The 21,502-nt window shown below is 36.9% G+C and overlaps 2 protein-coding genes across 2 annotated transcripts in view; one reads left to right on the top strand and one right to left on the bottom strand.

Moving 5' to 3' along the window:
* DOCK1 (dedicator of cytokinesis 1) overlaps positions 1 to 21,502 on the top strand; it is a 578,721-nt gene that overhangs the window by 188,172 nt on the left and 369,047 nt on the right.
* The window catches only part of INSYN2A (inhibitory synaptic factor 2A), an 80,468-nt gene that overhangs the window by 11,255 nt on the left and 47,711 nt on the right, over positions 1 to 21,502 (bottom strand). Inside the window, exon 3 of the mRNA XM_038408543.2 lies at positions 15,148 to 15,219. Coding sequence (XP_038264471.1) covers positions 15,148 to 15,219 — 72 coding nt within the window. The remainder of the gene's footprint in view (positions 1 to 15,147; positions 15,220 to 21,502) is intronic.

Below are 21,502 nucleotides of genomic sequence, written 5' to 3'. Positions count from 1 at the left end.
AAGGTCTCAGAGGACTGGAGAGGAGCAAATATAGCATCTCTCTTTAAAAAGGGAAAAAAGAGGACCTGAGGAATTTATAGATCAGTCAGCCTAACGTTGATTCCTGGAAAAATACTGGGACAAATTTATTAAGAAATCAATTTGTAAGCACCCAGAAGATAATAGGATTATAACTAATAGCCAGCATGGATTTGTCAAGAACAAATGCCCATTTGCCAAGAACAAACTAATTTTCTTCTTTGCCAGGGTTACTGGCCTACTGGATAGAAGGAAGCAGTAGACATAATATATCTTGATTTTTAGTAAGGCTTTTGACACAGTCCCACATGACTTTCTCATATGCAAACTAGAGAAGTAAGGTCTAGATGTAATTACCATTTGGTGGATGCAAAACTGGTTGAAAGACCATGCTCAAAGAGGAGTTCTCAGTGGGTTGCTGTCAAATTTGGAGTATGTATCTGATGGGGTCTTGCAGGGATCAGTCCTGGGTCTATTTGTTACATTCAGTCTTATTAATTTATTGAAATAATTGATTTTATTGCATATTGAAAAATCAGACAGATGTAATACAAGCTTGCATTTATTTTTTTCAGAATTTTTCTATATGCAGTAAATGACTTTTGTTTCAGGTTCTGGTTCAATGCAATGTTGTTTTTGGTGCATTATAGAGAGGTCCACAAAGTTCCTATTTAATGGTTTTGACTCACTATGTTTAAACCACCATTAATTTATTGTATTGGGTCAAACTTCATTACAGTTTAGTCCACGCTTAGCAAATCTCTCTGTTTATTCAAAGTATAGATTAGCACTGGCCATACTTAGCCCATTGAAATAAATTTCGCTATATTGACTATTTCTGCCTGTTATGACTTTTCTACTTGGTAAACAGTGACAGATGGTCTCACTATATTTTAGCTCCATTGTCATCATTAATCAATTCTAGATATCATGTAGTAAATTTCAGTTCCTGAATCATTCATATCCTGAATCATTCAAACACAACATAAAAGCAGAAATAATATGGACATAAAGAAAATGACCTTCTGAATTTAGTCTCTGTCTTCATTTATGACTTGGATAAGGAAATTAAGAGTCCGCTTGTAAAATTTGTGGAAGACAACAAGCAGGGAAGGGTTGCAAGCACTTTGGAGGAGAGGATTAAAAGAATTCAAAATATCTCTGAAAAATCGGAGAATTGGCCTGAAATCAACAGGATGGAACTCAGTATAGACAAGTGCAAAGTACTACACTTAAGCAGAAGAAAAATCAAATGAACAATAACAAAATGAGGAATAACTGGCTAGGTAATCATATTGCAGAAAAGGAAGTGGGGGTTATGATGGATCACAAATTGACTGAGTCAACAATATGATATAGTTGCTAAAAAGGCTAATATCCTCTGAGCTGTATTAACAGGAGTCTTGTCTGGAGGACTTGGAAGGTAATTGTCCCACTCTACTCAGCTCTGATGAGACCCCAACTAGAGTACTGTGTCCAGTTCTGGGCACCACACTGTAAGAAAATCCAGTGAAGGTAGGAGAAGTAATCAGCTGCATCTGCAGCAAGGGAGATTTAGGCTATATATTAGGAAAATCTTTCTAACTTCAAGGGTAGTTGAGCTCTGGAACAGGCTCCCAATGGAGGCTGTGGAATCCCCCTTGCTGGAGATTTTTAAGAACAGGTTGAACAAACATCTGTCAGGGATGGTATACTTGGTCATGCCACACTGCTTGAGGTCCCTTCCACCTCTATAGTTCTGTGATTCTATATAAAGTGCTGTATAATGCTAGGCACTGTGAAAAATTGGGTCCTCAGCTTCTCAAATTGGGTATCCAAAATTAGTAGCTACTTTTGACTTTAATCTGACTGTGCTTCACTTTCCCATCTATAAAATGGGGATAATAATATCCACTCTTCTCACAGGTGTTTTGTGAAGATCAATTGTTGTGAAACACTCGGATTTTACAGTAATGAGTGCCAGAGAAAAGCCCATGAGGAAATTAATAATACTGTCTTCAGAGCAGGGTTTGAAGAATGTGCAGCAAAGAAGGGATTGGGCCCCACATTGAACCATGAGGATAAGATATGAATCCAGTGCCCTGAAAGAGGCAAAGGTCCTGTGGAAAAACACACTTATATGATCATGCAATTAAAGATCATAATGCATCTGCTCAGAGGGCCAAATGAAGGGTCTACAGGCATTAGCCTTATGAGATGTAGTTGCTTTAATAATTTGCATTATATCATGACAACTACATACAACCACCCCTCCCCCCCCAAAATATTAAAAGAACATTATTTAAGTTGAAAAGTCAAGCTCTCAAAAGTTAGGAAATGCTGGCATTTGCTAACTTTTGAGTGCTTTGCAAGCCCAACAATGTCCTTTAATTTTGTGTGCACGTGTACGTGCACGCTCATGCATTTGTAATTGGCATAATATAATGCATACTTTGTGAAAGCATACATCTGTCATAATGGTAGTTTGTGTAAATTAGCCTTCCTCCCTCTCGCTTGACATATTCCCCCCACTCACCCCCCTTTCATGTCATATCTAATTTAGATTATAAACTCTTTAGGCAAGGAGCTTGTCTTTGTCTCTGTAAAATGCTACCCATGCCAATAGAACTACATACAAATGTTAAATATAAAGAAATATAAGGCAGCAGTCCCTTTAACCAATGACATTTATCTTTAATAGTAGATGTATAGCTACATATTTATACCAAAATTGCAATGAACAATCAGCAGGGATAGCATCATGATTTGTGACTCCCCAGCAAGGTTACTCTAGGAATTGCCTCCATTGTAGCCTTTCATTTATCACTTCCCGTCAAACTAGTTTCCCTCCTTCCTCATCCCCTTTTTTCTCCTTCCTCTTCACTCTTTTCAAGTAGGATTCTTGTCTTGTTTCTGATGAGGAGGAGTTCCAGCAACATAATAAGAGCCTTTAACTTTAAAACTGTGGATGAGTGTACAAACTCATTTTAACCCACATCTGCAGTAAATGAAACCAATATATTACCTAAAGCATAGCTGGATCTTTTTTCTTTAGTAATCATTTTTTTCCTCCTTTGGTTTCCTTTTGCTAATTTGTCTAAGCTTTTTAAGATAACATATGCTTGTAGCAGTCCTTTATTAAAACAACAAAAAAGCATTCAACAGTAATAACCACAAACACTGCAGGATCAAATATTGGAAACTGTAGTGTTTTGCATTATTACTGTAGAATATTTTTTTCATGACTGAATATATTTAAAAATGCTGGGAGCAGAACAAGCTTTAAAATTACTGTTGATAGTGTGTATGGTTTTGAGCATAGAGTCTGCTGAGTCGTAAACACTAGTTTCCCCCATATGGTATGTGAAAGGAGATCTAGCAGCAAACTTGGAAATTCTGTTGGATTTACTCCTTATCTAAGAATCTTACATAATTAATACACATTGCTGAAAGAAATAAAATAGTAACAAATTGAAACATGTTGGTTGTTTACAAGGTAACAATTGAGAAATCATGTCTAAAACCAAATAATATTACAACAGTTTTGCAAAGCCCTCACTGACATTCTGATTTATTAAAAATGCTATGCCAATAGATTCCTCTGGTCTCTGCGATACTGTCTGTGAGGTTGCATTCTGATGCAGTGTGCTGGAGGAAAGCATGACAGTATCATGGGTAAATTGTGAGAGATCCCGAGGATGGCTTTGGGTGATGGCTCTTTCAGATTGGGGTGCTGTATGGGTCTAGTTTCTCATCCCTCCTGTTCAATGTGTATTTAAGGCCAGTAAGAGGGTTAGTGGAGCGACATGAGTGGCATGTCCTTGTTCAGCAGTCAACTAATTCTATGACTAGGTTTCCTGGCATGGTTGATGCATTGGCAAGGGTTATCTGTGTATCCTCCTTATACTTGTAAAACTAATATTAGTGAGATTAGAACCAGGTCTGCTTTTAGGCTTGGAAAGATTTGGTTTTTTAACCGATAAGTAAAAATCGATAAATGTCGATATCATCCTATAGCCACAAACGGATGGAAAAATATTTCCACTGATGATGATAATTGAAATTTACAGATAGGTAAGGTAAGAAAATGCTGCTGTTCTCTGTGTATCCTCCTTATACTTGTAAAACTAATATTAGTGAGATTAGAACCAGGTCTGCTTTTAGGCTTGGAAAGATTTGGTTTTTTAACCGATAAGTAAAAATCGATAAATGTCGATATCATCCTATAGCCACAAACGGATGGAAAAATATTTCCACTGATGATGATGATTGAAATTTACAGATAGGTAAGGTAAGAAAATGCTGCTTGAGAACTTACTAGCATTTGATTTTACGGCTATTTACTTTGTATATTTTAAAATACAACATTAAAAATTTGTGTTAATGGTTATAAAGCTTAAACTTTTTGCATCTGTGTCTACTGTCATTAAATAGTTGTCTGACCCTCTCTATAATTTTTCACATCTGTGAAAATTTAAATAACCAAAAATAGAAAAACTGGTTAAAAATAAGTATTGGTAGTATCCATCGAAATAACAAAAAAATTGAATTCTGCCAAGCCTGCCTACTTTACAGCTTCATGTAGTCATCGTTCTGTAGTTTGCACTGGCTGTTAATTTCTGGATAGAGTTTAAGGGCCCTTTCTATTCTACAGATTGTCTCTGTTATTTGGTACAGTACCATAGGAATTACAATCAGCAGACATGCTTAATTGAGCAGCATTAAATAAGAATGGGGCTGAAGAGGAAGGTATTTTTCTGAGGGGCTCTGAATTCGGAATCTTGTCCCTTCCTTCGTGCCCCAGAATGCAGATTTGTTAACGTGTGGACATGATTACAATGCAGAGAAGTTAGATGCGTGGTTACTATTAAGGGCAACTGTTATGGCATTGTGAGTATATTGTTATATATTTTAGTATTACTCATTCTAATTATTGTAAGGTGTCTAGAGTAAGGTATGGGTGCTATCAAAAGTTGAAATAATTTATTTTGTTTGTTTCTCAATAGCCTGAATATGAAATGGGCTTACTTTACAACAAAAAGAGATTTTAAAAAATTGTTAACTATTAATCCTGCAAATTTAGGATCAGAAAACCAAGCAGATTTGTTTCCTTCTAGCATATCACTGTTGTTAAAGGTTCTGCGGCATTCCATTACATCTGGGGCATCCCACTGGTGTCAGTGGGGTTGCCCAGGTGTACGTGGTTCTGTAATTGGGATTATTCTGCTAATGCACTAGAAGAATTGGCATACCGCTCACCCATAGCTATGCTAGCTCTGCCGGACTAATGGGTAAGAGTAGCAAAAATGTACTTTTCTCATTCATGTGAATGAATATGACTCGGTGTGTAAAGGGAGCAGATCTGTTGAATAAGAAGGTGTCATTTTCAAATGTTTTTTTCTCAGATCAGAACTACACTTCAGAGGTGACCTGTGTAACTAAAGTTACTAAACTTCAGTGGCCTTAACAGTATATTGAATGCTCCAATAGCCAGACTGAGAAGCATTTGAAACCTGCTTTCCCATGTCACTTCCTAAGCAGTTTTTCTGCTGTTTTTTGGTTCTCTCTCTTTTTGGTTCATAGCTCAAGAGAACGTGGGGTTTTGCCACTGACTTTATCTCTGGAAGTAAATATGATGTATCCTGAATTTTTGGAAGTGATAAGCCTCTGTAGCCTACCTTTCAGCGGGAGATGAAGGTGCTCAACTCTTCTGTAAATCAGAATATAAATTTATATAATGATGTTCAATAGAATATTCCCAAAATACTTCCTAAAACACTTATATTTTGTGTGTGTGTGTTTATAAAAAACCCCTTAAAACTAAATATTGAAGACATTAATATAAATTGACCAAAAGAATTTAGCATTATTATTTGCTCTAGATCCAATTAAAAAAAGCACTTACACTTGCTTAAAACTAAGTGTGTGTTTAACCACTTTCCTGAATAGGGGAGTTTTCCTTTCCTACTTTACTTTACCATATAAGATAGCTATGTTTATGCACTGATCAGGAAACTGTAGAATACTTAGACACAACTGTCAACATTTATCTCAAGTATTTTTTTTTGTTGGCTTAAGTCCAGAGTTGAATTATTTTAGAATGGATACCTCTTAATTTCATCTATTTGACTAAATTAAAAAAATAAAAACCCAAGCATCCCCCTGATGTGGAGAACTATTGAGCTGGTGGATCATTCCGATGATTGGCACTGGATTTCAAAGATTTGTATTTGTATGCCTTGTTCTAACTATTTCCAAGTAAAGATGTCTGATGACAATTTGGAGGATGAGGCTAGGAGACGTTGTGTATATTAAGGAGTTTGGCGGTCTCTTACACATTTAATAAAATCACTACACAATTTGGCCTGTTGTACTGTAGTTGGTGTAAGAGTGGGGCATAACTAGGAGAGTCAGGACTTCAGTGCAATCATGATCAAGCTGCATTGACAACACTGTTTGGAGAACCTTTTTGTTCCTAACTCTATCTATTAGCCAGTACTATTTATCTTTTTAATCAGCCCTATGAATTTAAACATATATACTTGGCAAGGTAAAAATAAGGATGTGTGTGTACACACAGGAGAATGCAGTGGAACAGTAGGTGTATTTGCAATTACTGAAACATCTATTGAGAATACCTCATGTGGCTTGGTTACAGTCAGTTCCTAATATACTTAAGGCCTAAAGTAGTGCCTTTTGTATGTTCACTTGATTACCTAATATGTGACATGAGTACACATTAAGGCCTGGATCCTGCAAGTGCTTACATGCTTGCTTAACTGATGTGCACAAGTAGTCCGAGTGGAACGGGAAGAGAAGAATATCTGAAATACCATTACACTTTATCCACCCTCCCCATTTCTAACTTACAAAAATATATTTTTTAATTAATTGGATTCAGTGGGACTACTCATGTGTAAATTCTTTGAAGCTTTGGAGCCAAAATGACTAGTTGCTTTTGAAAATACAGGCCAACAGATTTATATCAAAATTTTAAAATTACACAGTTTTAAATTGAATATTACTACAAGTATGTTTGATACTTCACAAACAAGTGATGCACATGCAGTTGGTTATGCATATATATTGGCAGTTTTTCAGTCTATCTACTTACTTTTTTCTTCTTTTCTCTATCCCATATTGACTTTAATTTAATAGACCTTTTCATAGACTTCTGACATTGATAGGTAAGGGAAACTTAGTTCTGTGAGGATTTTCTGCTATCTAATTAGCTTTTTGTGATTTTTAACCTATGAACTTGTTTCATTTGCTGCTGTTGTATTGAGAGGATTAAATTTCATAGACTTGAATAATCTATTTTCAATTCAGTTGTCAGAACTCAACATCAGAAGAACTTTAATACCAAGGACAAAACTTGTTAAAAATAGCAAATGCAATTTAAAAATTTTGTAGGAGTAGAAAATGTCTGAATTATTGATTGATGTGGCTTTCAGTAATATTTCTCAATAACTACAGTTCTATAGTCTGGTTTAATCCGGTTTTTTTCCTCTGCAGAAATTGACTACTAATCTGGTTAATAAAAGAATCTTTCCAGAAGCTAAAATAACCTTGAATGGGCAATATAGAGTACTTCTGACCTTTCTGACCAATGTGAAATCTATTGTGAATTCTGTAGGATGTTCCCATTTTCATATTATTCATGATAAATGCCTAAGAGTAATGCACAAAATATTAAACAAAAGGCTAATTTGCCCCACATTGATTCATGTTGTTAAAGAATTTAAATTCACAAGTGATAATAATTTAAGCAGGAATGGAAAGGGCACTAAGAGATAATCACAGAATGACACAGGCTGCAAAGATTTTATTCCAAGCAAGCATTGGACATGATTGAATTGGCACAGTTTCTGCTTACCAATACAATTACCTCCCTTAACGATAAGACTTCATTAGACTTTAGTATTTGAGTTGTCTTGATAATGCACCATTTAATTTTTTTTTTGTTTTTATAATCTAATTCAGTGGTATACCTCCATTTGTAAAAGATAGCCAATTCTGAAAGGATGTATTTGTGATCTCATATTTTGTGATCTCTTAATACTAATGGAACAGATTTGCTATACTTGAACATTTGATAAAGCAAAATGAACACTTGAATTGTTAAGTTTATTTTACTACTTAAAATGGGGATTTTTGACTATTTTCATGATCCTATATGTGGTCTAGAACTTTGTCATTCCATAGTATGCTGAATATTTTTTTGTTAACTAAATGTTAGTCTATTGCTATATAATAAGGGCTTTATATCGATTCTTTAAGGGTTATGGTGATGGAGCTCTCTGTTAATAGAAGTTTGACTTTGAACTTAAAGTAGGCTAACCTCTGTAGGTTAGTAGTTTACATCATAAAACCTCTGTATGATTTACCACAATTGACTCATGAGAAGTGTAGTGACTGAATAGTGGTACTACACTGGGAGAACCCGTTGTTATATTTACACAACCATCTACCTACACTCTCCAGGTTTAACAAGATAATTTTTCATTTGCATTAAAGATAATGAAGAATTAATATGTGCTATAAATAGGGAGATGTAGTTAAGTTTGCTTATCTTGTAAAATGGGAGAAAGTAGACAGTAGTATGTCAGTGTTTTTAATCCCTGTCAAACTGTTTAGTTTACTTCTAATAGCAAAAATAATTGGGGCTTGGGGAAAAGAAGATCTTAAATGTGTATTATTGCCCTACCGATTTCTATAGAGACTTCAATTTTGGGCCCTCCCAATCTCTCTGTACTAACTAGTGGGAATGTATGTGCCTGTACGATACAGTATAGTCGGTGTATCCAGTGAACACCTGTTTCACTGTCTATTTTTGCATGGCATTTTTGAAGGAAAAAAGACCTCTGTTTCCCCTCTCATTGTTATATAGTTGACTTGCACTGGAATTTGGCATAGAGAATAATAGCAGGATATGGCCTGTTTCATCCAGCTGATGCTTATAATAAAAAGCTGTATGTACAAAAGACTACATATCTAAGTGTTGTCAGGTAAACTTTGCAATAAAAATTTAGTCTAAGTCCACATTATAATGTTAGAATTTCAAGAAAACTGCTATTACCTTTCCTCAAAAGGTAAAAAATCAAATATATTCTCTTTTAAAAAGTGTTTAACTTTTCAGTACACAGAGCTTTTCCTCGTATGATTTATCAGTTATCCATTTATTTAAAAGGGGGAAAAGTGACTTAAAAGCTTTTTCTCTTTTGCTTTTTCCTCTTCAAAAGTATTAGCGATTCACTCTTATCAGTGTGAAAAAAAAATCTAAAAACTTACAAAAGTGATAGCAATCTCTGTGGAAAATGTAAACTACATATTTGCAAATATCATATTAGTAACGCAAACTTAAAATGTTTGCTAAAATACTCGGAATATTTTGACAAAATCTACAAATTCAAGAAAAAGATAAAAACTTAAAGTACTGAATCATTTTGAATCTTCTTCCATGTCATGATGGTCTTTAATTAGACTTCAGCTATTAAGCTAGATCACATTAATATTTTTAAAATGTCATCTTCAGAAAAAAGTTAATTACATTAATCAGTTCTACATTCCAGTTTCTCAGTTCTGCTGCACTTGACATTACTGGATGCAGTTGGATAGTTAGCAAGGCAATTGATTCATTGCTGTAAAAGTGCTGTTCTGCTTCACTTAAACCAGTTTAAAAAATAAAGAGGGGATTGCTTATTTGAGAAAGTCACACATTTTCTACTATTAACCTGTTTAAACTTGAACATGCTCTTATATTGCACACAAAAACTATGTTAAGAGAACATAAAGGTTGCCAAGTCAAGTACTCTAAATTTAGGGACTGCCAGATTTAAGGTTCTTTGTACAATATTATTTGTCCCCCTGGTGTATATTCGTTATGAGGTTCTCTTTAATAACTTATTGCATGAGCAGCTTTTTAATATTTTGTTTTATTTCCCTTATTCTATACATAGCCCTATGCTTTACTTACTGCACACTATGCAAACCAGACATGCCAAACCTACGAAAAGATATGCAGAAATTGGGCTTGTTTTTGGCTTAATTGGCTTGTGAGTTGCTTGTTGGCTAATTTTTGGCTTGTTGCTTGTTTGGCTTGTAGCTTGTTGCTGCTTATTTTTGATCAGCTCCCAGTAAGCAGGGGAGAGAGTTAGGGTGCACAGTGGGGCCACCACAGTCCAGACTGCACGCCAGGGGGAATCTAGTCACATAGAGTGTTGGGGTTCTGAGGGATTGGCTTGTTTTGGCCTTATTTTGAAATGGGATTAGCTTGATTTTTGTCTTATTGTGAAAACTGGGGTGCTTATTTACTGCGTGAAAGTTGGCAACTGTGATGCAAACCCTTCTCTGAAGACCGAATTACTAATTTCTTCATGGTTTTTTTTATAGCACGTATCAGTGTAATATCTGAGTGCTTCACAAATATTAATTAATTTATTTTCACAACACCGTCTGAAATGAGGGACAATTATCCCCATTTCACAGTTGGAGGAACAGAAAAATTACGGTCGAAAGTGTACATGAATTTTGGGTGCCCAGTTTGAGACACTAAGGCCTGATTTTTCAGAATATTTAGCATTTTACATGTTCAAAGCACAGCTTTCATTAATGTCAGTTGAAGCTGTGTATGCTCATCACCTCTACAAATTGGATCCCAGGGGCTCAAGTCAGGACCAAGAAAATGAACACTCAATTAGTAACCACCCGTGAAATGTTTGGACATTTTGTTCCAGCAACACACAGTAACTCTGTGGCAGAGGCCGGAATTTCTTACTGCATTCCCGTTTCAGTCACTAAACTTCAAACTTCTACAACAAATGAGGTAGATGTCCCACAGACAACAGTTTCCTTCACTACATAACACATCCCCAGAACATCCTGTACACTGAATGAGGTAAGAGTCCTGTGGGGGAAAAACATTGTGTTTGTGTAATTAAAGACTCATAATGCAGACACTGAAGGGGCAAATTAACGTTACACACACATACTTAATTCTGGCATTTCCTGTCTTCTGAGTGCCTGGCTTTAGCTTGTGTGCAACCTTAATGTTCTTTGAACATACTTTTTTTGTGTATAATTTTCTAGATTTAAAAAAAAAACCTCATTATCTGCAATCATATTGCCCCCAGGAGGTTCATAAGCAGAGCTGGAAACTTTCGATCCACCACACAGACCCCTGCCACTTGAGCTAACCGAGTAAGTGATAGCAGTAGTAGGTTTTCATCCTTTCTGTGGACCAGCACTAGAGGGGGGATGAGATATTTTGCTAATGGATTTCATGTATTTTGCTGACAGAGGAATGGTGAGCCTCAGGAATACTGGTTTCTGTTCCAGATTCAGGAAGGTGAAGTGTTCTCTATTGGTCACAGACTCTCCTGCTCCTGTTTTTCTCAGCCCAGTCCTTACCCATTCTTTCCCATTCCCCTGTAGCCTGTCTATATCTCAGTCCTTTTCCCCCTATCAGCTCTTTGTCTAAGTACCTGTTTTTCCCTCCTCTCAACAGATCCAAATCTCAATCTCCTTGCCTAGCCACTCTGCTTCCCCTTTCTTTTCCCCCTGGGCTATTCATTTGATTTCAGTCTTCCCCTCCCAGTCTTCTTGCACAGCCAGCATATTTTTCCCTAATCTTGTTCTCTGAAACAGATGAAGCATTTTTGCTAAAACTTTTAATCTCAGACAACTGCCTGTCATTGAAAATTTCAGCCCAAATGATTGAAATCAGGCAAAGTTATAAGCAACTGAAAGCAGGGTCTTGTAATGGGAAGCATCAAGCCACTTTAGATGGAGTTACTAGAACCACCTGTAGTGAACCATTTTAAAGTAAATTTCTCTATTAATTTCCTATAAATTATAATAAATATAATGGGTGTAAAGTTAAAGGGAGGGGCTGTGTGATTTAGCTAACTTCAATGGTAGAATTATTACGGTATATTGTACAGCAGGCGTATAGGATACTTACAATAGATTGCAAGTTCATCCTTCTACATTGCACCATCTAGTCCTGATCCAGCTCCCACTGAAGTTAGCAGAATGACATCCATTTATTTTAATGGGAGCTAGACAGGCCCTTACATATGGAGTCTACTTAAAGGGTAATTAACCTGTCATTTTGTTCTTCAAATCCTTGTTCCATAAACATCTTAATGTCCCATATTTCTTGTATCAGAGATGCTTATCTACAACCTTTCTGCCTGAAGGGTTGGAGGCTTCATTGTTAATTCTAGTAGATGTACACTGACTAGACTATTGTGTGCAATACTATTACTGTTATACTACACTACAGTATTATGTATGTGATTATGGTTCTTAATTGCATGTGAAATGGAAAGACTGAGTGGTTGGAACTGTCTATTGGAAATAAACATAGTATCTGTTTTCTTAATTTTTCTTATTTTTATAACAGGTAAAACAAAATCAGAGCTCTTTATCATTTAAGGCTAGATTTTAATTTTGCAATCTGCTTTGAGAAAGGGGTGGTACACAGCTGCCCAGCCTCCAGAGCTGATCTGAGAGCAAATTGTGGCTGTGTTAGTTATACTTTTTCTTCTTCTCTCCGTTGTTTAGAGGAAGAATACCTAATTTGCTTTGCCCCACTTCATACAGCAGCATCCTCACCACCCTCTTGTCTCCACGTTCGTGATCATAGGTAGCTGCTGAGCAGAGAAGATGGAATTGGGGACTTCTGCTCTTTGTTCACTCTTCATTCTCTTGTTTGCAGGGAGGGAAAATTGGGTAAATAGCCCCAGTTCCTCCCCCCCATTGTGGGTCACAGTCAGAACAGGACTACGTAGAGAAATGAGGTGTGCAAGTCATTATTTCCCTGCATGACTGAGTAAGGGGTGTAAAAAGCTAGCTCATAATTAATAGGCTTGTTACACATTTTCTTGTGAACACAGTTCCCTGAATCCCTGAAATAATTTTCATAAGCATCTCCTGGACAGGAGACAGAAAAGGAGTTCTTGATAGTATGATAATTTAATTCTGAGACATACTGTTTTTCATGCTACTTGCAATACATGAAGACATCAAATGGTTTTGTGTAGCCTTCACTACAGTGGGATGACAATAACTGTGTTGTCAGTATAAAACACCTTATAAAAGTCATGACATAGCCCTGTCACACTCATTGATTGTTGGAGCACTTCATTACAGAGTAGACATGATTTAAGCTGTTCAGAAAAGCGATATGATAGTCTGCAGAAACTGAGCAATGTATGCAGTAAATCCAAACTGTCTTCCACAATTTTACATTTAGCATCATAAGACTTGTTTTTGAGGTAGTATGAAATGCATGTTTACAATCTGTGCACACTGTGCACATTCTCTCTAGTGATTAAAACATCCAGTGTTACAATAAATTTGAAAACTTTCTTGCTGTTGCAGAACTCTCATCTCATGTTAAAGGTTCTGGTAAAGAAATCTGTTAATATCATAGCCAAATTTGTTGCTGTCCATCAATTGCTCTGATGGTACAAAATACAGCTTACTTTATTCAAATTGGTTGTGATCTTGAAAACAACCGAATGCTTAACTTGAAGCATGTGAGCGGCAATATTATTAAACATGCACATGTGTATGCAGAAGGCACTGGTTCATCCTAATGAAGTTAGTGGTGCTATTCAAGTTAGGCAAGCAAGATATATCCTGTATGCTTTAATTTGGACTTCTCTGTATTTGACCTACAGTACAGAATGCGTGGTGATGAAGTGTCATTTTTCCACATCTAGTGCATGTCTATTTGATTATGATCTGTGCTATAAGGTCTGGCCAATACTACTTCCCCAATTCTAATGCAGGATTGCTATGAAAAGCTATTCTGAAATATTTTGCTGCAAATCACATAGTACAGAAAACGCTATATACACTCAGCAATATTAAAATGAAACCCACTAGTATTAATGCTTGGTACAGTTTGACATCGGAGGGGGGTACATTGTTAATCCAGTTTTACTTGTAAATCATAAACCTGAGAAATAAATGATGAATCTTATGATGGTTAAGAATGATCTTAACACTTACACAAAAGGTTCATAAATGATGCGTTAAATATAGAATTATTCATTTTAGAAGTCAATCTGAAGTGGCAACAACTAGAGAGGTGCAGGATTTTTTTCTGAAAAACTTTACATAAAACATGCATTGCAGTGCAAATGTAATGGATTTTGTGCAGAAACTTGTAGACTTTCATATATCTTTCTCTGCAGAAAGTTTGCTTGCTAATGGTCTCCATGGAACAATAACTGTTACTCTTTGGTGATGACAATCCTGATAAATAATATGATGTTTGCATTAATTCATTAAGGGCTTCAGTTTGGAAAAAAAAATTTCAAGCGATTGCTACTAGGTAAAGTTTTTGTTTGCTTTGTTTAATTTTAGGTGAAGCTTAGGTTGCGATCTGGGAGCAGTGGAAACTCCTCTCTTTTTGCACTGGTTTGACTTTAAGATCTGAAGTAATTTTGTAGGTAGAAGATAACCTTACAGCCTGTGTAAATGGAGTGGGTTAGGGATGCAGAGCTGCTCTACAGCCACTGCTACAGCCCCTCCCTACTTCAGAGGGATAATGGTCACTAGTATAGGTACATGCATATCCAATGGCCAGATCCCATTCTCTCTGCTGCCACAACTCCTTCTATGGCAGTTCCAGAGAAGCTTCCCATGAAGACTAGCTGTGTGGCAATAGGTGCCAGAAACCCCTCCTGCTCCCTCCTCAAGTGCAGTGCAATTGCACCTGTTCCACTACATTCAGGGTCTTCTCTAGGACTTTTGGTTATTTTTTCTGAATAAGAGTAGTGCTGTAAGATTGTATAAGTTTTCTTTACAATGGTGAAAAATGCAAAATTACGCTAAAACCCTCCAGGTCATAGCGTGTTGCTTAAAACAGCCAGTTAAACTTGCAAAGCAGAGGTGAAAAGAATCTGCTTCATTCATGGATTATATGCATGTTCTGCATTTTAGTTTTAATATTAAAAATATTTTATTAATTGAATTTTATAGTGAAATAAAGATTAATTTTCTGTTTTTTTATTTCGCCTTTCTTCTCATTGAAATAGCAGTTTATAATAGTGATTAACATTTGATCTTGCATTGGTGGATAAAATCATTACTTTCACTCAATAAAAAGTGGGAATATTAGAATTTTTAACCTACCTATAGATAATACATGCACTGTTCCTGCATGTGTCACAATTAGCTGTGTCTTGACCAGTCCGATATGAAAGCCTACAAAGATAAGAACATGACATCATTACAAGTGGTTGTTTTATCCTTTTTTTGTCCTCTATCATTGCTGTTCATTGTAACATAAGCTGTAGTTTTGTTTTTTCCATTTTAATGTTGATTATAAAACTCTAATTGTCTATAGGAAATAACACTGTCCAAAATTAGTGTTCTTCAACTTTGTTTGCAACATGAAGATGAGGAAATTTTGGAAGTTATGAAGAAGTTTTATTTAATCATTAAGGGAGGGAATGTAATGATTCAGTTCAGCTATACTTCTATGAACATTTCTATATAAAATGCTGAGCAAAGCAAATTATGTAAAAGCCAGCTTTTAACTTACTTTTTTTGTGCACCAAAATGCAGAGTTATCATTTTAAATTGCCTCATTACTGTGCAATTACAAGACATAGCAATGGTGTTTTAACTACTTTTCTGTATAGCCGCCTTAGAAATTTCAGTAAACCACAGAGATTTCACTAGCAAGCATTGCACATGTATAATCTTTTATAATAATTGTGTAAGCTATCAATTTGTACTATTTAGATGGTAGCATTTTGTGGGGGGAATTTTGCCTGTAAGGGGAGGAGGGTGCTGAAGGTTTGTTACAGTGATGATCTCAAAAATCAGCAAAAGGTAGCTTTCATAGTATCTCCCTTACCTACCTGCCCTGTGTGTAACTTCCATCTAATGTTGTGAAATGCACCAGAGACTTCTCTGAATGTCCCTTTCACACCAGGAAGCAAACATAGTATGGGAGGATCTGTTAAATTTATGGAAAAAGTAGAATATCTGTCCGTTAGTTTTTGTTTGTTTGTTATAATTGCCTTCTGCTTTATGGGAAATTTTCTTACATGCATAATGGATTTTTAAATGGAAAAAAAAGTTTTTATTCAGTGCCTATTTATGTTTCTTGTGCGACATAAACATTCTACATTTTATGTGTATATATATATAGAAAGTGAAATAAAATAATTCAAACTGTCAGTGGATAAATATTAATTGATGTGGAATTCATACTACAGTAAAAGCTGTGTTATCCGGCACTTTACCAGTCGGAAAGATCTATAAACAAGCATTTCTGATCTTCATTGAAAGTCCGGTTTATAGTCTGGTTGGCAGGGCTGGCAGGTTACCTACCTGGCTCCGCGTGACTCCCCAGAAGTGATGACATATCTCTGCTGCTTCTAGGTGGAGGAACAGCCACGAGGGGTTCGGAGTGTGGGAGCAGGTGTGAGACGTGGACTCTAGGAGGGAGTGTGGGAGGAGCCTCAGGGCAGAGTGTTGGGGCACAGCAGGGAGTGTGGGGTGCTGGATCCAGTCAGTGCTCACCTCGGGCCATTCCCCGTAAGCAGCGACATGTCCCTGTTGCTGCTAGGCGAAGGCTAGGCTAGGTGGCTCCCCAACCCACCCCACCCCGAGCACTGGTTCCGCAGCTCCCATTGGCCAGGAACTGTGTGGCCAATGGGAGTTGCGGGGGTGGCGCCTGCGGGCAGACGGAGTACACAGAGCTGCCTAGCCACGCCTCCGCCTAGGAGCAGCAGGGACATGTCGCCACTTGCAGGGAGCCACCTGAGGTCCAGCACCCCACACCCTCCTCCAGTGCCCCAGTCCCCTGGCCTGTGCCGTCTCCCGGACCCAAACTCCCTCCCTCTTAGTTAACCAGAATTTTTGATTCATCAGCACTCCCCATTCCCCCAACATACGAGATAACAAAGCTTTTACTTTATAACACTTTTACAAAGAGAAACCATTAATTATTGATAAGGTCAACTTAACTTGAGAAAATTACAATGTAACACACAGGTTTCAGAGTAGCAGCCGTGTTAGTCTGTATTCGCAAAAAAGAAAAGAAGTACTTGTGGCACTTTAGAGACTAACAAATGTATATGAGCATAAGCTGTTGTGAGCTACAGCTCACTTCATCGGATGCATTCAGTGGAAAACACACAGGCTGTTTACCCGCAAAATTCCTTTCTGGTTATATTAAATGGAAAAATATTTAGTCAGTAAATGGAAGTGTTTATTTCTTATAGGTAATCATTTGAAGTACTTACAATTTATTTAAAAGAATGCTGTCATTTTGGTGGTTGCATTATGTGCCCTCCATCCTCCAAAAATATTTTTAACGACCAATATTAATAGAACTCCATTAAATTATTTTAATGTCAATCTTTATTCTTTTATAAACTCTCTGCACTTTCCAGGGTTCTAATTATGCCCATTGTGGGTAGAGACCTCCTTTTCTCTACTTCCCTGACAGACAAATTAAAAACAACACTCCCCCACAAAAAACTTCCCCATAACTACAGAAATCACTTTTGGTTTTCTTAAATTAGAGCTTTAATGTCAAATAGATTATTAAAGAGAAAATCTGAAGGATATTAAATACTCACCTGTAGCCATATCACTCAAGCTACTCTACAGGTCTAATTCTAACATGAAGAATAAATGTTACTTAAGGAATTCACAACTTGAATTCATGGTGCTCCACAAGACACACACACAGCATGTAGTCTCAAAATGGACATTTGCTTTTTCCTCTCTAAGCCTGTTTAACTGTTCCATTCCTTTGGAAGTCATCCTCAAAATAGCTTATCCAATCCATCACTATTCCCCTTGTCAAGGTTCCTTCCCCACTCTGAACACTAGGGTACAGATGTGGGGACCTGCATGAAAGACTTCCTAAGCTTATTCTTACCAGCTTAGGTTAAAAGCTGACACCACCGAAGTCTTACACAAGGAACAGGAGAAGTGCCCACTTGGAAACATCTCCCCACCCCCAAAATACCCCCCAAGCACTACACCCCCTTTCCTGGGGAAGGCTTCATAAAAATCCTCACCAATTTGCATAGGTGAACACAGACCCAAACCCTTGGATCTTAAGAACAATGAAAAAAGCAATCAGGTTCTTAAAAGAAGAATTTTAATTAAAGAAAAGGTAAAAGAATCACCTCTGTAAAAATCAGGATGGTAGATACCTTACAGGGTAATCAGATTCAAAACATAGAGAATCCCTCTAGGCAAAACCTTAAGTTACAAAAAGACACAAAAACAGGAATATACATTCCATTCAGCACAACTTACTTTATCAGCCATTTAAACAAAACAGAATCTAACGCATTTCTAACTAGATTGCTTACTAACTCTTTACAGGAGTTCTGACCTGTATTCCCGCTCTGATCCCGGCAAAAGCATCACCCAGACAGAGAGGACCCTTTGTTTCTCCCCCTCCAGCTTTGAAAGTATCTTGTCTCCTTATTGGTCATCTTGGTCAGGTGCCAGCAAGGTTATCCCAGCTTCTTAATCCTTTACAGGTGAAAGGATTTTTCCTCTGGCCAGGAAGGATTTAAAGATGTTTACCCTTCCCTTTATATTTATGACACCCCTGCTTCTCTGTGGCCTCTGAGCTTGTCCACTGGATTGACTGAAGTACTTAAAAGATACTTTTTCCAGTCCAAAAGAAATTAACCGTGTTTTATTTAATTTTTGCTAATCAATCAGTGTGATCTAGAAAGTGGAGACTAGATCTGAGAGTCCAGAGACCTCTGTTCTCTGCCATTATTACTTAAAGTAGAACTATTTAGAATCTAATCTTTTGGGTGCAGGGATGGTCTTTCTGTTCTGTGTTCGTACAGAGCCTAGCACAATGGGGTCCTGGTCCATGAACAAGGCTCCTAGGCACTATGCTAATACAAATAATAACATGGCAAGTTGGAACCTCTTTGTGGCTTAGTTTCTTTATCAGTAAACTGGGACAATTGGTCTTAAGGCATCCATCTTCTCTTTTCATTCGCTATCTTAAGTGTTAACTAAATTGCATCAGTAATGCTTCCAGGAACCTATTCAAGTTAACTTTTAATCCACCAGGTTCAAAATTTAGTAACAAAATCACTCATTTCATAAAATTCTCTTTTCTGCATGTGATAGTTATATGTACTATGCCAGCATTACTTTCTAGGGAACCACTGTGTTTTATTAATTGCTTGTGTTGTCTGTCAGTGTAATGGCCTTGTATCTTTCTCTGATGACATGTAAATTTTCCTTTCAAAGAGAATTTTAGAAACCACTGACTTTCAAATTGTCCCATAACACTTAAAAGTCAGCGTGAAACAGGATTTTTCCAGCATTATTGAAGAATTCAGATTTAATCTTCCACTCTAGAGATTACATATTTAACATTCTTCTTATAGATTTGACATTTAAAAATATGTACTGATGAAACAATAAAGACCATAAAGGATACAGCACATAAGTACCAGCTGTTGTAATCTAGTTCAGAAGGCATGAGGCATTGCTGCCTGAATATGGATTTAAATGCGAGATAGAGCTTTTACAATAAAATGCTAACATTTTAACTGGACATGTGCATTAATCTGATGGTTATTCCACATTCTTAATACACAAGCTACTATCTTAATATATGACCTGAGTGTAAACACCAAGTGCTCCCATCTGTGTGCAACTTGAGAAAAGAAATCTAAACTAGGACAACCAAAGCATCTGTCTATCTTGAGTTTGTTATTTGCACTCGGTGTTGGATTACGGATTAACTACGAAAATCAAAGAATAATTTTCATAGACATAGCTTGCACTGTTTCTGGCCTAGTGATTAAGGATTTGCTATGGGGCAAAGGGCAGGGATGATGGGGAAGAGTGGCATGTAATAGAAATCTGCTTCAAGCTGCCAAATACCTGGCCAAAACTTAGTTCCATGTTTTGAACACATTTTTACTTAATATGGCTGAAGGACAATTAAATCAGTTGTGTGGCTTTTTAAGTTGTACTGTATTTCGGCTGAAGGGGAGCCCTTAATGAACTGCTATATATTTAGATCAGTTGCTTTCCAAAATTCAGCTGTTTCTAATACCATATTTGGCAGGCAATATTCTCTCTACCCTATATCCATGTCTCCCAAGCCCCACAGTAAGCTATAGTAGAGACACTAGAAATTCATCCTAAAATAAAGCTTTGTATTGAGTTAGCTTTATTTTCTCAACATTGTAGCATGTGCAGTTTTCTTAAGATTTCAGAAGTATGGAGAGAATGCTCATGAGATTTTTAGCGTGGATTTCTAGTGACTCTATCTATATATAGCTTGCTGTGCGGGTTGGGAATCAGAAAAAATGTGATTGAGAGTTAGAAATTATTTAAGAAAATTTTATTAAATGACCAAAAAGCCACAACTGAGGAAGAAGGCTGAATTGGTTAAAAAGCCAACCTGGTTTGGAGGGAAAGTGAAGGCAGCTATAAAAAAAACCCTAACAAATGGAAAAAAGGCACATTGAAAATAAATATAAATCAGAAGCTAAGGATTGTAGAAAACTGATTGGGGAAACAAAAAGACACAGGGAGAAATCTGTGGCCAGCAGAGTTAAGGACAATAAGAAGGAGTTTTTAAAAGTGTCTTAGGAACAAAAAGAATCCTAACACTGGTACTGGTCCATTACTAGATGGAAAAGGTAGAATTATCAAAAGGCAGAAGTGTTCAATAAATGTTTTTTGTATTTGGGGAAAACACAGATATCATCATATAATATAACACTCTTTCCACTGCACTATCATTAAGGTTAATATTTTGTTATGGTTCTTTTTAGTGAAAGTCATGGACAGGTCACGAGCAATAAACGAAAATTCAAGAAAGCCTGTAACCTGTCCCTCACTTTTACTAAAAATAACTGTGACAAAATGCGGGGGGAGGGAAGAGGGTCCAGCACCCACCGCTTCTGGAGCTCCGGGGTTCCCACCTGCTGCCCAACATAGCTGGGATCTGTTGCTGACAGCTCCAGCCCCAGTACCTGAGTGCTGAAGCAAAAAATGTCTCGGTCGTCTCTGGAAGTTATGGATTCTGTGACTTCCGTGACACAATCTTAACCTTAACTATATCTCAGGAGGACGTTAAACAGCAGGTCTGGATACCTTGCACCCAAGCTTTTAAAAAAGCTGTGTGAAGAGCTTGTTGGACCATTAATGTTGATTTTTTTCAATAAGTCTTGGAACAGCAAGGAAGTTCCAGAAGACAGGAAGAAAGCTAAAGGTAACCAATAGTTATAAAGGGTAAATGGGATGACCCGGATAATAGTAGGCTGGTCCATCTAATATTGATCCCAGGACGTACATCGGAGTGGCTGATACGGCACTCGATTAATAAAGAATTAAAGGAGGGTAATATAATGAATACTAATCAACATGGGTTTATGGAAAATAGATCCTGTCAAAGTAATGTCTCATCTTTTTTTATAAGATTATAAACTTAGTTTATAAAGGCAATAATGCTGAAGTAGTA

Source organism: Dermochelys coriacea, chromosome 7 (genome assembly GCF_009764565.3).
Source record: "Dermochelys coriacea isolate rDerCor1 chromosome 7, rDerCor1.pri.v4, whole genome shotgun sequence".
In the NCBI taxonomy this organism is placed as follows: domain Eukaryota; kingdom Metazoa; phylum Chordata; order Testudines; family Dermochelyidae; genus Dermochelys; species Dermochelys coriacea.
This window is presented reverse-complemented; position numbering and strand designations above follow the sequence as displayed.